At 55.8% G+C, this 15,770-nt stretch overlaps 1 protein-coding gene across 1 annotated transcript in view; it reads right to left on the bottom strand.

Moving 5' to 3' along the window:
• Window positions 1-14,958, bottom strand: part of foxp3b (forkhead box P3b) — a 53,960-nt gene extending 39,002 nt beyond the window's left edge. The window contains exons 1-6 of the mRNA XM_063035525.1: window positions 14,926-14,958; window positions 8,518-8,654; window positions 7,823-7,928; window positions 6,806-7,001; window positions 2,510-2,602; window positions 1,346-1,433 (exon numbers count right to left, since the gene is read on the bottom strand). Coding sequence (XP_062891595.1) covers window positions 1,346-1,433; window positions 2,510-2,602; window positions 6,806-7,001; window positions 7,823-7,928; window positions 8,518-8,616 — 582 coding nt within the window. The 5' untranslated portion in view covers window positions 8,617-8,654; window positions 14,926-14,958. The remainder of the gene's footprint in view (window positions 1-1,345; window positions 1,434-2,509; window positions 2,603-6,805; window positions 7,002-7,822; window positions 7,929-8,517; window positions 8,655-14,925) is intronic.
• Between the last annotated feature and the right edge of the window lie 812 nt (window positions 14,959-15,770).

Genomic DNA, 15,770 nt, shown 5'->3' on the forward strand with positions numbered 1-15,770 from the left:
TTTGCCAGAAAACAGCCTGTCCCAATCCACACCTTTCAACCCTCGGACCAGACCCTTTGCATATTTACTTTGAAACTAAAGGCATTGTGGTCACTGGATGCAAAGTGTGCCCCTACACAAACGTCTGTCACCTGCCCTGTTTCATTCCCTAATAGCAGATCCAGTATTGCACACTCTCTCATTGGGACTTCTACGTATTGATGAAGGAAACTTTCCTGAACACATTTGACAAACTCTATCCTATCTAGACCTTTTACAATACAGTATAGGATTCCCAGTCAATATGTGGAAAGTTAAAATTACCTACTATAACAACGTTACGTTTCTTGCAGCAGTCTGCGATCTATTTACAAATTTGTTCCTCTAAATTCCTAGGACATTTGGGTTTAATAGCCCCATTAATGTGGCCAAACCTTACTTATTTCTCAGTTCCACCCATAACGCCTCATTCGTCGAGTTCTCCAATCCATCCTGACAGAGCACTGCCATGACATTTTCCTTGACTAGTAATGCCACCCCTCCTCCTTTAATCCCTCCCACTCTGTCACGTCTTAAACAATGGAACCTTGGAATACTGAACTGCCAGTCAGCCCCTCCTGCAGCCGTCTCAGTAATGTGTGTGCTAAATTGTGTCTAACCAGTCTTGCAGAATATTTTGAGGAAGTAACTAGGAAAGTTGATAAAGGCAGTGGATGTTGTCTACATGGACATTAGCACGGACTTTGACAAGGTCCTGCATGGGACGTTGGTTTAGAAGGTTCGTTCACTTGATATTCAAGATGAGGTAGTAAATTGGATTAGACTTTAGCTTCATGGTTGAAGCCAGTGAGTGGTAGTAGATGGTTGCCTTTCTGACTGGAGGCCTGTGTGCTGCATGAATCAGGGCCAGGCCTGTTGTTGTTTGTCATCTATATCAACTGTCTGGATGATATGTCATAAACTGGATCGGCAAATTTGCGAATGACACCTGGTGTAGTGGACAGTGAGGAAGACTATCAAAGCTTGCAGCTGGAAAATGGGCTGAAAATTTGTCAGATGGAATTTAATATAGTTAAGTGTGAGTTGTTACTCTTTGGGAGGACTAACTAGGGTAGTTCTAACATGTCGGACAGTAGGACGCTGAGGAGTGTGGAGGAGCAGAGGGATCAGGGAATACAGGTCCATAATTCATTAAGAGTGTTGTCACAAATAGAGAGGGTTGTAAAGGAAACTTTTGGCACATTGGCCTTTATAAATCAAAATACTTTGATCACTGCACTACAAAGGAATTTGCTGCACCATTCCTCTTGGCCAGCCTCCTTGCCACTCTCTCTCTGCGCCCCCACCCTCGCCCTGGTGCACACACCTCTCGCTGAAGTTGTTCCACCCTCTCCCTCTGGATCAGACACTGTGCCGTGCTCCTGTCGCCCAAACTGTGTACGTCATCAAGGTGCCTGAAGGGAAGAGTAAAGACTGGGTGTCATCAGACCAGAAGCCCATCTGTGCCTGGGGAAGGGGCACCACAAGGTGAGGATGAGGGATGATGAAAAGAAAGATATGTAAGGGGAGGGTGAGGGAGAAGAGGGATGCATGAGGGGAGAGGAACTGAAGGGATGGGGTGAGTTTGAGAGATGAAGGGAGAGAAAGGGATGAGTGGTGGGGAGGGTGATGGATGGAGTGATGAGTCTTCAGGGAAGGGGGAAGATGAGAGATGCAGGAGTGGAGCACAAGGAGAGCAACGTGGAGAGATGGGACGGGCTGGGGCTGGGGTGAGGGAGAGCAGCCCCAAATCCTCTCTTTTCTTCTCCCACCACCCCATCAAACCCTGTATCTTAGTGTTCTGCTGTACATACATCCCTCACCCATCCCACACTCCCCTGTCCAACCCAGTGGCTTAAAGATATGTCCTGTCATATATGAATGAGTACTGCTCCCGACCCCGGGACAATTCTCCGCCCCCATCCCAAGACAGCAGAGCCCGAGGGACAATGGAGTGGAAGGCGGTGGGAGCTTACTTCAGGAAGAGTTGGTACTGCTGCCCCTAGTATGGGTCAGACCCTATCCCAGGACAGTAGAGCCCAAGGGAAATTGGAGGGATAGGCAGTGGGAGCTTATTTCAGGAAGAGTTCGTATTCCTCTCCCCTCCCTACCACTGGGTAAGTTCCTGTCCCAGGACAACAGAGCCCGAGGGACAATGGAGTGGAAGGCAGTGGGAGCTTACGTCAGGAAGAGTTGGTACTGCTGCCCCTAGTATGAGTCAGACCCTATCCCAGGACAGCAGAGCCCAAGGGAAATTGGAGGGATAGGCAGTGGGAGCTTATTTCAGGAAGAGTTCGTATTCCTCTCCCCTCCCCACCACTGGGTAAGTCTCTGTCCCAGGACAGCAGAGCCTGAGGGACGATGGAGGAGAAGGCAGTGGTGGCTTACTTCAGGAGAGTTTATACTGCCCCTCCCCTCCCCCACCCTGATCACTCCTGTCCCAGGACAGCAGAACCGAGGGACAAAGTAGGGGAGGGCCGCAGGAGCTTACTTCAGGAAGAGTTCGTACTGCTTGAAGACCTGTTCACATCCTGGCCACTTGCAGAAACCATGGGCAAACAAGGGGTTCAGCAGCCTGGCATCCCTGGAGAGTTGTAGAAGGAGCTATTAATGGGCAAGGCAGCTGCAGTCTCCTCTCACACCCCTCTTCTCCTGTGTTCTGGCCAAAACCCCTCCCACCTTCGTCTGTGTCACAGCCTACAAAAATCTCCGTCCGTGTGACTGTACACCCCCACCCCGGTCGGTGTGACTGTGCGCCCCCCCCAGTCGGTGTGACTGTGCGTGCCCCCCCCCCAGTCGGTGTGACTGTGCGTGCCCCCCCCCAGTCGGTGTGACTGTGCGTGCCCCCCCCCCAGTCGGTGTGACTGTGCGTGCCCCCCCCAGTCGGTGTGACTGTGCGTCCTCCCCCCGGTCGGTGTGACTGTACACTCCCACTGGTCGGTGTGACTGTGCGTTCCCCCCCCCCCGGTCGGTGTGACTGTGCGTGCCCCACCCCCCCCGGTCGGTGTGACTGTGCGCCCCCCCCCCAGTCGGTGTGACTGTGCGTCCTCCCCCCGGTCGGTGTGACTGTACACCCCCACTGGTCGGTGTGACTGTGCGTTTCCCCCCCCCCCGGTCGGTGTGACTGTGCGTGCCCCACCCCCCCCGGTCGGTGTGACTGTGCGCCCCCCCCCAGTCGGTGTGACTGTGCGCCCCCCCCCCCGTCGGTGTGACTGTGCGTCCCCCCCCCAGTCGGTGTGACTGTGCGTCCCCCCCCGCCCAGTCGGTGTGACTGTGCGTCCCCCCCCCCCGCCCAGTCGGTATGACTGCGGGCCCCACCCCCCGGTCGGTGTGACTGTGCGTGCCCCCCCCCCCGGTCGGTGTGACTGTGCGTTCCCCCCCCCAGTCGGTGTGACTGTGCGTCCCCCCCCACCCAGTCGGTGTGACTGTGCGTGCCCCCCCCAGTCGGTGTGACTGTGCGTCCTCCCCCCGGTCGGTGTGACTGTACACCCCCACTGGTCGGTGTGACTGTGCGTTCCCCCCCCCCCGGTCGGTGTGACTGTGCGTGCCCCACCCCCCCCCGGTCGGTGTGACTGTGCGCCCCCCCCCAGTCGGTGTGACTGTGCGTCCTCCCCCCGGTCGGTGTGACTGTACACCCCCACTGGTCGGTGTGACTGTGCGTTCCCCCCCCCCGGTCGGTGTGACTGTGCGTGCCCCCCCCGGTCGGTGTGACTGTGCGCCCCCCCAGTTGGTGTGACTGTGCGCCCCCCCCAGTTGGTGTGACTGTGCGTCCCCCCCCAGTCGGTGTGACTGTGCGTCCCCCCCCGCCCAGTCGGTGTGACTGTGCGTCCCCCCCGCCCAGTCGGTATGACTGCGTGCCCCACCCCCCGGTCGGTGTGACTGTGCGTGCCCCCCCCCCGGTCGGTGTGACTGTGCGTTCCCCCCAGTCGGTGTGACTGTGCGTCCCCCCACCCAGTCGGTGTGACTGTGCGTGCCCCCCCCAGTCGGTGTGACTGTGCGTCCTCCCCCCGGTCGGTGTGACTGTACACCCCCACTGGTCGGTGTGACTGTGCGTTCCACCCCCCCCCGGTCGGTGTGACTGTGCGTGCCCCACCCCCCCCCCGGTCGGTGTGACTGTGCGCCCCCCCCCAGTCGGTGTGACTGTGCGTCCTCCCCCCGGTCGGTGTGACTGTACACCCCCACTGGTCGGTGTGACTGTGCGTTCCCCCCCCCCGGTCGGTGTGACTGTGCGTGCCCCCCCCCGGTCGGTGTGACTGTGCGCCCCCCCAGTTGGTGTGACTGTGCGCCCCCCCCAGTTGGTGTGACTGTGCGCCCCCCCCGTCGGTGTGACTGTGCGTCCCCCCCCCAGTCGGTGTGACTGTGCGTCCCCCCCCGCCCAGTCGGTGTGACTGTGCGTCCCCCCCCCGCCCAGTCGGTATGACTGCGTGCCCCACCCCCCGGTCGGTGTGACTGTGCGTGCCCCCCCCCCCGGTCGGTGTGACTGTGCGTTCCCCCCCCCCAGTCGGTGTGACTGTGCGTGCCCCCCCCAGTCGGTGTGACTGTGCGTCCTCCCCCCGGTCGGTGTGACTGTACACCCCCACTGGTCGGTGTGACTGTGCGTTCCCCCCCCCCCCGGTCGGTGTGACTGTGCGTGCCCCACCCCCCCCCGGTCGGTGTGACTGTGCGCCCCCCCCCAGTCGGTGTGACTGTGCGTCCTCCCCCCGGTGTACACCCCCACTGGTCGGTGTGACTGTGCGTTCCCCCCCCCCCGGTCGGTGTGACTGTGCGTGCCCCCCCCCCGGTCGGTGTGACTGTGCGCCCCCCCCAGTTGGTGTGACTGTGCGCCCCCCCCCAGTTGGTGTGACTGTGCGTCCCCCCCCAGTCGGTGTGACTGTGCGTCCCCCCCCGCCCAGTCGGTGTGACTGTGCGTCCCCCCCCCCGCCCAGTCGGTATGACTGCGTGCCCCACCCCCCGGTCGGTGTGACTGTGCGTGCCCCCCCCCCCGGTCGGTGTGACTGTGCGTTCCCCCCCCCCAGTCGGTGTGACTGTGCGTCCCCCCCCACCCAGTCGGTGTGACTGTGCGTGCCCCCCCCAGTCGGTGTGACTGTGCGTCCTCCCCCCGGTCGGTGTGACTGTACACCCCCACTGGTCGGTGTGACTGTGCGTTCCCCCCCCCCGGTCGGTGTGACTGTGCGTGCCCCACCCCCCCCCGGTCGGTGTGACTGTGCGCCCCCCCCCCAGTCGGTGTGACTGTGCGTCCTCCCCCCGGTCGGTGTGACTGTACACCCCCACTGGTCGGTGTGACTGTGCGTTCCCCCCCCCCGGTCGGTGTGACTGTGCGTGCCCCCCCCCGGTCGGTGTGACTGTGCGCCCCCCCCAGTTGGTGTGACTGTGCGCCCCCCCCAGTTGGTGTGACTGTGCGCCCCCCCCCGTCGGTGTGACTGTGCGTCCCCCCCCCAGTCGGTGTGACTGTGCGTCCCCCCCCGCCCAGTCGGTGTGACTGCCCAGTCGGTATGACTGCGTGCCCCACCCCCTGGTCTGTGTGTGTGTCCCCCCCCAGTCGGTGTGACTGTGCGTGCCCCACCCCCCGGTCGGTGTGACTGTGCGTGCCCCCCCCCCGGTCGGTGTGACTGTGCGTTCCCCCCCAGTCGGTGTGACTGTGCGTCCCCCCCACCCAGTCGGTGTGACTGTGCGTGCCCCACCCCCCAGTCGGTGTGACTGTGTGTGCCCCACCCCCCAGTCGTACCCCACCCCCCAGTCGGTGTGACTGTGTCCCCCCCCCGTCGGTGTGACTGTGCGTCCCCCCCCGTCGGCGTGACTGACTGCGTCCCCCACCCCCAGGCGTCCTCCCCCCAGTCGGTGTGACTGTACACCCCCACCGGTCGGTGTGACTGTGCGTCCCCCCCCCCCCGGTCGGTGTGACTGTGCGCCCCCCCCCGGTCGGTGTGACTGTGCGTGCCCCACCCCCCGGTCGGTGTGACTGTGCGCCCCTCCCCCCGGTTGACTGTGCGTGCCCCACCCCCCGGTCGGTGTGACTGTGCGTGCCCCCCCCCCCGGTCGGTGTGACTGTGCGTCCCCCCCCCCAGTCGGTGTGACTGTGCATCCCCCCCAGTCGGCGTGACTGTGCGTGCCCCACCCCCCAGTCGGCGTGACTGTGCGTTCCCTCCCCCCCCCGTCGGCGTGACTGACTGCGTCCCCACCCCCAGTCGGCGTGACTGACCGTGCGTCCCCCACCCCCAGTCGGCGTGACTGACCGTGCGTCTCCCACCCCCAGTCGGCGTGACCGTGCATCCCCCCCAAGTTGGCGTGTCCGCACGCCCTCCCATCTGCCTGACCGCGCGCCCCCCCCATACATCAGTGTGACAGTACAACTCCCCGTCTGTGTTACTGTACGCCTCCCCCTCCCCCTGGTCCATGTGACCGTAAATCTCCTCTGCGGGTGTGGTGGTATACCCCGACCCATATGTGGAACTTTACACCCCCCATACATGGGAACATAAACCCCTCTGCCCATGGGGCCGTACAACCCTCCGTCCGTGTGATTCTACGACTCCCTCCCACCCCCACCCCTCGTGCTTCTTATGGTACACCTTTCGTCTGTGAGAAGGTATACATGCCCTCCGCTTGCGTAACAGTAAGTGCCCACCCACACGTGTGACGGTAAGTGTCTCCCCACCTGCCCAATGATATGCCCCCCTCTATTGCCCACGTGACTGTACACGCCTCTGCTCACGTCACAGCCCATGCTCCCCCTCTGCCGCTGTTCCAGCATGTTCCCCACCCGACATCAGCGTCTCCACACACTCACCGTTCCATGACAGAGTTTGGGCTGGACCCACCAGTCGGCACAGAGCTGCAGCAGAAAACAAGGGCGGGTGCCTGGGCAGAGGGGGCAGCCGGTGCTGTTGAGGCACCGGGGAGATGCCGTGATGGGTAGGTGGCCGGCTCTGAGCTCAGGGACTCCATGTCTTGGGGAAACCACGCTGTACCGGGGAAGGCGGCTCCTGTGGTCACATAGAGAGTAGTCAGCTCTGGGGTGAGGCAAGTGGCTGCAAGAGCACATGGGGAGTTGCAGGGGGTTTATGGTGGGGTAGAGAGGTGTGGATGGAAGGGGGAGGGAACCAGGAGAGAAGAAGGGAGAGAGGGAGGGGGTGGGGAGGAAATGTGAAGAATGAGAGGGGAAGGAAGAGGGAAGGAGGGTAGGAGATGGCTGGAGAGGAAAGGAGGGATTGGGTGGGGAGAGAGTGAGGAGGGAACGGGGTAGAGAGGAAGAGGAAGGAAAATGAGAAGGAGGGAGCATTGGAGAAGAACGAAGTGAGTTGGTGTTACAGTGAGAAGGGGTCAAGGAGGAGAAGAGGGAGAGTGGGAAGTAGAGAGAGAGAGGGTGGTGAGGTGGGAGGGGATGTACAGAAAGCAAGAAATATCATTGGTAAGGAGGAAACTGAAAGGTACAGAGAAGGGAGTGGAAGGGGAGAGATGGGTGGTGAGGGGGGACTAGAAGATGCAGGTGAGGGGGAAATGAGGGTGGTGAGGGGGAGACTCGATACAGACGAGAAGATATCGTGAAGGAGGGGTGGGGGGAAAGATGGGGATGTTGAGGGGGAGAATAGAAAGTATAGAAAAGGAGGGGAGAGATGGGGAAGGGGAAGTTTGACTGGAAGGTAGTGAGTTCAGGAGTGGGGGAGGCAGGGAGAAGGCAAGCAGGGAGATATAGGAGAGGGAGGTTCAGAGAGACACGGGGGCAAGAGGAGAGGGATTGAAGTTGGTGGGGAGGGTGAATGAAAGGGTGAGGGAGGGAGGAACAATTCGCTGAACCCTCCCCTACCTGGTGGCATCAGATGGTGAGTGAGGGCCAAGGGCGTGGTCTTCAGTACGAGTAGACCTCGGTGCAGGGGGCTGTGCTGGGGCAGAGGAGCCGAGGCAGCTGACTCCTGCAGAGAGAGAGAGGGAGGAGGGTTAAAGACAGTTTCTACCCCTGTCATCCTACACCCATTCACACCCATCCTCTCACTCACATACCCCACTCCCATCCCTCCCACATCACTCATTTTCACCCTATTTCACCCATAATCCCTAACTCTCCCTGGGCATAATTCCTTCCCCCCCACCCATCCTCCCATTCCCCTGAGTGTGAGGGGAGAGAGCAGGCAAAGGGAAGAATGCAGGTGGGGTGAAAGGGTGGAGGAAGTGGGTATAGGTGAGGCAAGAATGAGATTGGGGAGGGAGGGGAGTGGGACGAGGATTGGGAAGGGTGGAGGAATTTGAGGTATGGGAATGGAGGAGGTTGGGGAGGGGACGGGACGGGAGATAGAGTTTGGAAGGACGGAGGAGTTTAGGGAGTGGGAGAAAGAATTTGGGGAGGAGGAGAGGGATGTCTGTGTCTGTGAACTTCCAGTGAGTGAAATAAATCCTTTTAATTTCTCTTCAAATATTAAACAAGACTTTGGATCACTGAACCCGGGAGTGCTGCACCCTTCCCCGGTCTGTCATCCAGGTAACTCCAATCCGAAGCACACCTACCTGTATCTGGGTGGGAGACAGCGGGGCTGTGCTTTCTCTGAGGGTATGGGATCGGATCTCGCTCTCCACTGACGTGCTCGGCTCCCCTGATCCTGTCATGGTATCTATCACAGTCCTGGGGCCAGAGACACTGCAGCCTGGGGAACACAAACCAGGTGAGGTGGATCACGAGGTCCCCACCCCCCGATTCACTGTAGAACACACACTAAGTGCTGCTGGTGTGTGTGTGTGTGTGTGTGTGTATATATACACACGTGTGTTCATCTGTGGGTGTTAGAGCATTTTCCTGACCATGTACGTATCTGTGTATGTGTGGTTGACTGTGTGCGTCACTGTCTGGCTGACCAGGATTGTGCGCGTACCAGCATGTGTTGTTGTGCATGTATGTAAGTTCACATCCATTTTTGTGTGCATTTGCTTGGATGGATGTGTGTGTCTGATTCACTGTGTATGAATCTGTGTGAGTGTCTGCTGACCATGCCTGTGTTTTTGCATGTATATAAGTTTGTGTGTGTGTGGACACGTGCACAGCTTTCTCTCCTTTTGCTCCCCTCACAACCAGAGAAGCCAGGCCGTCCCCCACCCCCCAGACAAGCCACGCAGGCTTGCTCCTTCGCATGCGTGCACTCCTCTCCCCTTTCACCTCTCTATAACCCAAGGTGACCAGCACTGAAGGTGAATAACCCCAAGACCTAACTGCTCTGGGGATAGTAATTACAGCAGGCAAGGAAAGCTGGAGGTATAGGATGCATCAAGTCATCGTGTGGCTGGGTGGAGGGGAATTCCGATTTACAATGTGTTTCCTGTTCTCTGTAACTTCATGAACATCGGAGCCAGTTCTGAACCCACTCCTCATCAGACCCGACCCAGAACACTACTCTGCAGACCCATTACCTACAGTCTCCCTGCTTCACCACCTGTACCAGCACTCACCGAGCACTCCTCCAGCCCCTGACACCCCTCCTCCTTCTCTGTAATCTTTTGCAACTCCTAACAGCTCTCCCTGACTTTGTAAGCCCCTCCCCATCTCTGTGACACCCTCACTCCAGAACATCCCAATCCATCTCTGTAATCCAAACTTGTCTCTACACCCCTCCCCATCTCTATTAACCCCTCCCTTCACAACATCCTGATGTGTCTCTGTAACCCCTTCCTTCCATTACACCCCTCCATGTCGTTGTAACCCCCTCTGGCTGCTACACCACTCCCCGTTTCTGTGACACCCTCCCTCCACAACATCCCAATCCATCTCTGTATCCACCTCCGGCTGCTACACCACTCCTTGTCTCTGTAACTGCCTCCAGCCACACACCCCTGCCCATCTCTATAACTCCCTCCAGCCACTATACCTTTCCTTGTCGCTGTAACTCCCTATGGTCCCTACACGCTGTCCTGTTTCTGTGACCACCCCCCCCCCGACCCATACAGATCATCTCACCTCTGCAAACTCCCCCTTGGCTGCTACACCCCTCACCATCTGTGTGACCACCCCTCTCAATCTCTCTGATCTACTCCGGCCCTGAGGCCATGAATTATTATTCAGAAATGCAGAATATTTGAACTTACCAAAAACCGGAAATTGGGCTGCCAACAAAGAATCCACAAAAACACCCTGCAAATGTTAGACACAGAGTGAAGCTCCCTTCACACTGCCCCATTGCAAAATCCCAGGGTCAGACATGTCAGAGTTTCTCCCTTTTGCTGCCTGCTATCGGGGACTTGGGAGTCAATCGACTCGGGGACTTTTGAGACTTTTTTTGTCGTGCCCATGGTTTGTTCTTCATCAAATTATGGTATTGCTTTGCACTGCTGTAACTATATGTTATAATTATGTGGTTCTGTCAGTGTTAGTCTTTGGTTTGTCCTGTTTTCTGTGATATCACTCCGGAGAAACATTATATCATTTCTTAATGCATATATGCATTTCTAAATGACAATAAAAGAGGACTGAGTGTTCTCATAATCTAATTTACTGAAGCTCCTACACTGTCCCATCATACATTCCCTGGGTCAGGCACTGAGTGAAGCTCCCTCCTCACCGTCCCAACACACACACTCCCAGAGTCAGTTAAAAAGTGAAATTCCCTCCACACTTGCCCCATTGCACAATCCCAGGGTCGGTCAGACACGTACTGAAGCTCCTACATCGTCTCATCACACACTCCCAGGGTCAGACACAGAGTGAACCATCTCTACCCCGTCCCATCACACACTCCCGGGGTGATACACAGACTGAAGCACCCTCCACACTGCCCCATCATACACTCCCAGGGTCAGACACAGAGTGAATCTCCCTCCACACTGTCCCATCACACACTCCCGGGGTCAGACACAGAGAGAAGCTCCCTCCACACTGTCCCATCACACACTTCCGGGGTCAGACACAGAGAGAAGCTCCCTCCACACCGTCCCATCACACACTTCCGGGGTCAGACACAGAGCGAAGCTCCCTCCACACCGTCCCATTACACACTCCCGGGGTCAGACACAGAGAGAAGCTCCCTCCACACCGTCCCATCACACACTCCTGGGGTCAGACACAGCGTGAAGCTCCCTCCACACCGTCCCATCACACACTCCTGGGGTCAGACACAGCGTGAAGCTCCCTCCACACCGTCCCATCACACACTCCCGGGGTCAGACACAGTGAAGCTCCCTCCACACCGTCCCATCACACACTCCTGGGGTCAGACACAGTGAAGCTCCCTCCACACTGTCCCATCACACACTCCCAGGGTCAGACACAGAGTGAAACTCCCTCCACACCGTCCCACCACACACTCCCGGGGTCAGACACAGAATGAAGCTCCCTCCACACCGTCCCATCACACACTCCCGGGGTCAGACACAGAGTGAAGCTCCCGCCACACCGTCCCATCACACACTCCCGGGGTCAGACACAGAGTGAAGCTCCCTCCACACTGTCCCATCACACACTCCCGGGGTCCGACACAGAGTGAAGCTCCCTCCACACGGTTGCAGCACACACTCCTAGGGTTAGTTCGAAGGTCTCTCTAATCTGTCCTGTAAAGCACACAAGGGGTTTAAATATGAATGCACATTAGAACTGAAATGCAAACAATAGATTTTGTTTTGTTCTCAGCTGACAGGAGAAATCGCCGATACCCACTGGAGTGGAGCAGAGCGTTAGCAGATTCCATTGAAGCTGAGTGGCAAATGGACCTATGAGGAGCCTGTTTCAACTGATATTATTTAGGTGAGAGTTTCACTGCTTCTGGAGTCTGGTGTTTGTGGTGGCGGAAGGAGGAGCGGGGGATACTGTTGCAGGCGAGGGAGTGGGTGTCACATTGTGACTCCCTGCTGCCATGGTAGAGGGAGGTGATTTCCACTGGGCTGATGGGGAATGCCCCAGCTTTCAGGTATGCCGCTTGCCCTGCAGGGATGCCAGCCCACACAAACCCATTCACAGAGAGAGAGGGATGATCTGCCTCTTACCTGCAGGACCAGAGATCCAGGACCCTGTACCCTGATCCTGATTCTCAGACGGGGGACCTGAACTCCGTGGGGCTTCAGGAGTCCATCACACACACGGCTACGGCACAGGCACAGTCTCACACACACTGCTTTCCACCCCACTCGCCAGAATGGGGCAGCAATTAAACGGAGTCAGGTACAGAGAGAAGCTCCCTCACATCGTCCCATCATACACTCACAGGGTCAGACACAGAGTGAAGCTACTTCTACACCATCCCGTTACACTCCTGGGGCCAGACATAGCGTGAAGCTCCCTCTGTATGGCCCCGTCACACAGCTCCCAGGATCAGACACAGAGTGAAGCTCCCTCCCAACCATCCCATCACACATTCCCAGAGTTAGATAGAAAGTGAAATTCTCTCCCCACCATCCCATCACACATTTATGGGGTCAGACACAGAGTAAAGCTCCTTCCTCACTGTCTCATCACACACTGTCAGTCAGATGCACAGCAAAGCTTCCTCCACACCATCCAATCACACACTCCTGGAGTTAGATACAGAGTAAAGTTCCCTCCACACTATCCCAACACACACTCCTGGTGTTAGACACAGAGTAAAACTCTCTCCACACTGTCCCATAACAGACTTCTGAATCAGACAGAGAGAGTAGTTTCCTCTAAACCATTCCATCGCTCCGTTCTAAGTTGTTTCGCTATATTGCATTGTGTGTGGCGATTCGCTTGTGTCTGGTGTTTATCACACAGCGTCTGTTTCTGTTCAGACGGAGCCTGTTCAATGCCCTCGGGTTGCTGGCATTGACATTGCTGAAGCTGCTGCTGCCACCACAGTGTTCCAACCCCCACTGCTGCCTTCAGTATGCCTTGCTCCCCTCAGTGGCCAGGGAGTAGCCCCTCCACCTCTCTGAGGCAGATACCCCATGTGCCCTCTTTAAGAACCCTCACACTCCATCGGGTAGGTGAGGGGTCAAATATCCCTGCCCATCAGATCCCTAGCCTGCAGCTGCAGCCCACAGTTCCCATCCTGAGTGGAGGCATGAGAAACAGCAGGCACTGGAATCTGGAATGACTGTGCCCCCTCCTGCAGGGAATCCATGGGTTGAACAGCATCTGTGGGTGGGGGTTACAGTCTGACAGTTTGAGAGGAATGAACTGTCAATATTTTGACAACTGAGCTTTCGTAGTCGGCTCACCCATTGCTGCAGACCATGGGCTTCGGTGATGCGGGCGAAGGGTTTGAGAAGCTCTGAGAGAAAACATGATGTCCTTTCCAGTCTCTTAAGAGACACTGGGGACAGAAACCTGATGGGGAGTCAGAGGAAGACCACTTGGTCCCTTCCTTGTGTGTACGGAAGTCTCCTCACCCCCTTTCAGAAGCTGAATTCTGATTCCCAGGGACCACCTTGGGAATTGATTAGCCCTTCCAGTTATGTTCTCTCTCAGCTGTGTGTGTATGCACGTGCACACTCGTTTTTCAACCAGCATACAAAGGAAATTGATGTTCGCACTAAAGGTTAGTTACCTAAAATAATGTAGTAATTAATAATTATACTTATTGAAAATAATCTTTTAGCTAAATGTTTCTGTTAACTAGTTAGTTGGTTTTTCAAATACCACAATGCACGTCACTAATTTACGTCACCGCACCTTTCCTGTTCCGGTTTGTACAGCTGCATCAGGGCGGCAGCCATCTTTGGCGGACAGTGTTCATATCGTAAAGTTTACAAAGATCTGTTTCAAATCCTGTAGATAGCTTACTAAGTTTTTATTAAAAAAATATTGATTCATTATGTTGAATTCAAAAGAAGCGAAAGACGTGGTGCAAAAGAACTTTACAGGTTTTAAGTGATGTCTTTGATGAACATCACTTTGAAGTAGCTTTACAGGTTTTAAGTGACGTCTTTGATGAACTGGCTGCACTGTGCAAAATTCTGCAAAAGAGTGGCCTGACACCGATTGATTCACTTCATTTTGCGCGAGGCAAAATTAACAAGATAAGAAAGCAGTATCTGGGAGACAATGTTTTGTGGAGTGACAGAGTTAAAGTTTAGCTAAGCTAACAATGTGAAGAAAACGTCACAGTAGATACAAGTTCACTGTTGATTTTTATAAATAGTCTTTGTGTTCATTTAGAAGAAAGGTTTCCTGAAGATGAGGTACAAGAATAGTCAGCTTTTGATTTCTCCGCAATTGCAGATTGTGACTTCACATTTGGCGATGAACAAGTTAATGCCTTATGTCTAAAGTATCATGATTTTCTAGCTGAAAATGCTGTAATAGTTAGACAGTTTAATGGTTTCAAATTTTCCATGCAAGAAAAAATTAAATCCAAACCGATTTCAAACTTTGCTCAAATGGTGGCATTTGTACTTAAAAATGAACAGTTTTGTGATCTTGCACAGTTGATGGACATTGGGGGAACCTTTCTTGCGTCTAGTGCGGACTGTGAGCGAGGTTTTAGTGTAATGAATCAACTCAAAAACAAGCTGAGAAACCGTTTAGGTGAATGTCATTTGGATATGTTAATGAGAATCAAAAGCTATCAGTTGGATGGAAGTTCTATTAGTCTAGATAGAGTTTACAAAGAATGGGTAAATGCCAAAGACAGGAGAGAGAAAAAATAACTGAGTGACTTAAATATGTATGTTATTTTGTTGTTATTCTGTGCAGTTTTATACCAAATATTTTGTAAATGTACATAATTTGCACAACGTCAGATTTTTTGCACACACTAACTACTAAAAATTAGAGGGAACATTGCCTTCCAGCCACAGGGAACAAAACACCCTCCTTCAGAAGATTAAGGGTGTGCTCAAAGGGGAAATACAATGTCCTCACCCCTAAGAATTAGTCAGCACCTCTTTGCTCAGTCCCCAACACAGAACCCCCCCCCCCAACAGGAGCCAGGTTCCCCCTCCCCTCTCCTTGGGATCATTAGATCATTGGGTACTCACGGTCTTGCTCTCCGCAGCTGGGACTCAGGCAGAGAAGGGGCCTATTGGCCCTTAAGACAGCTGAAAAAGGGAGGCGGTGCCCTGATGATTGACGCATTCCCCCCCCACCACCACCACCACCACCGTCACCATCTGCACACCTTCTCAGAACACAGAGCGAAGAGCGAAATTTCCCACTACCTCCCTCCCTCCACGTCAGCAGCCCGGCCACGCTAGAGGAACAGCCAGCGACAACATCACCCATCGTTCCATGACGAGCCGCTGCTGTTGGGGGTTGTGGCGGGAGCGATGGAAAAGCTTTCTTCGGCTTCGCCCCCACCACAGGCACACCGCTGGGGATTTCCGCGCCAGCCCGGAGAAAACTCCCACCCTTCCGCTGCCGGGAAGTCCCTGCTCCACTGGGAGGGTTTGCCGCGCTTCCCTGATCCAGCAAGAGTTATGGGGGGGGGGATTTGTGCTGGGGGTGTAGCGTATTTTGTCACTTCACCCTGAGCAACCACAGTCCACTGCACCCTCTAGTAACATAGGAACTTGGTGTACATATCACCGTCACCGAGTGTCAACCTTGAGTGACTGAACCCATGATGGGACAGAATCCCGATGATGCCCAACACGTTTCCCCCCACTCCCACTGTCCTGGGACAGTGTTTCCTGATCCAGGACTTTGCCATCCTCTCCCAATCAGATGCCCCGGTGAGAGGGCTCAAACTCAGAGTGAGGATGAGGCAAGTTCCCCTTGCTCTCCTCACATGGAATCTTCCCTCTCGCCCCTAGAATGGAGCCACTGAGTTTCCACCTTCCATCTCCAAGCCACCACATGCATGAACACAGACACACGCACGCGT

This window comes from Mobula hypostoma, chromosome 28 (genome assembly GCF_963921235.1).
Source record: "Mobula hypostoma chromosome 28, sMobHyp1.1, whole genome shotgun sequence".
Classification (NCBI taxonomy): Eukaryota; Metazoa; Chordata; class Chondrichthyes; order Myliobatiformes; family Myliobatidae; genus Mobula; species Mobula hypostoma.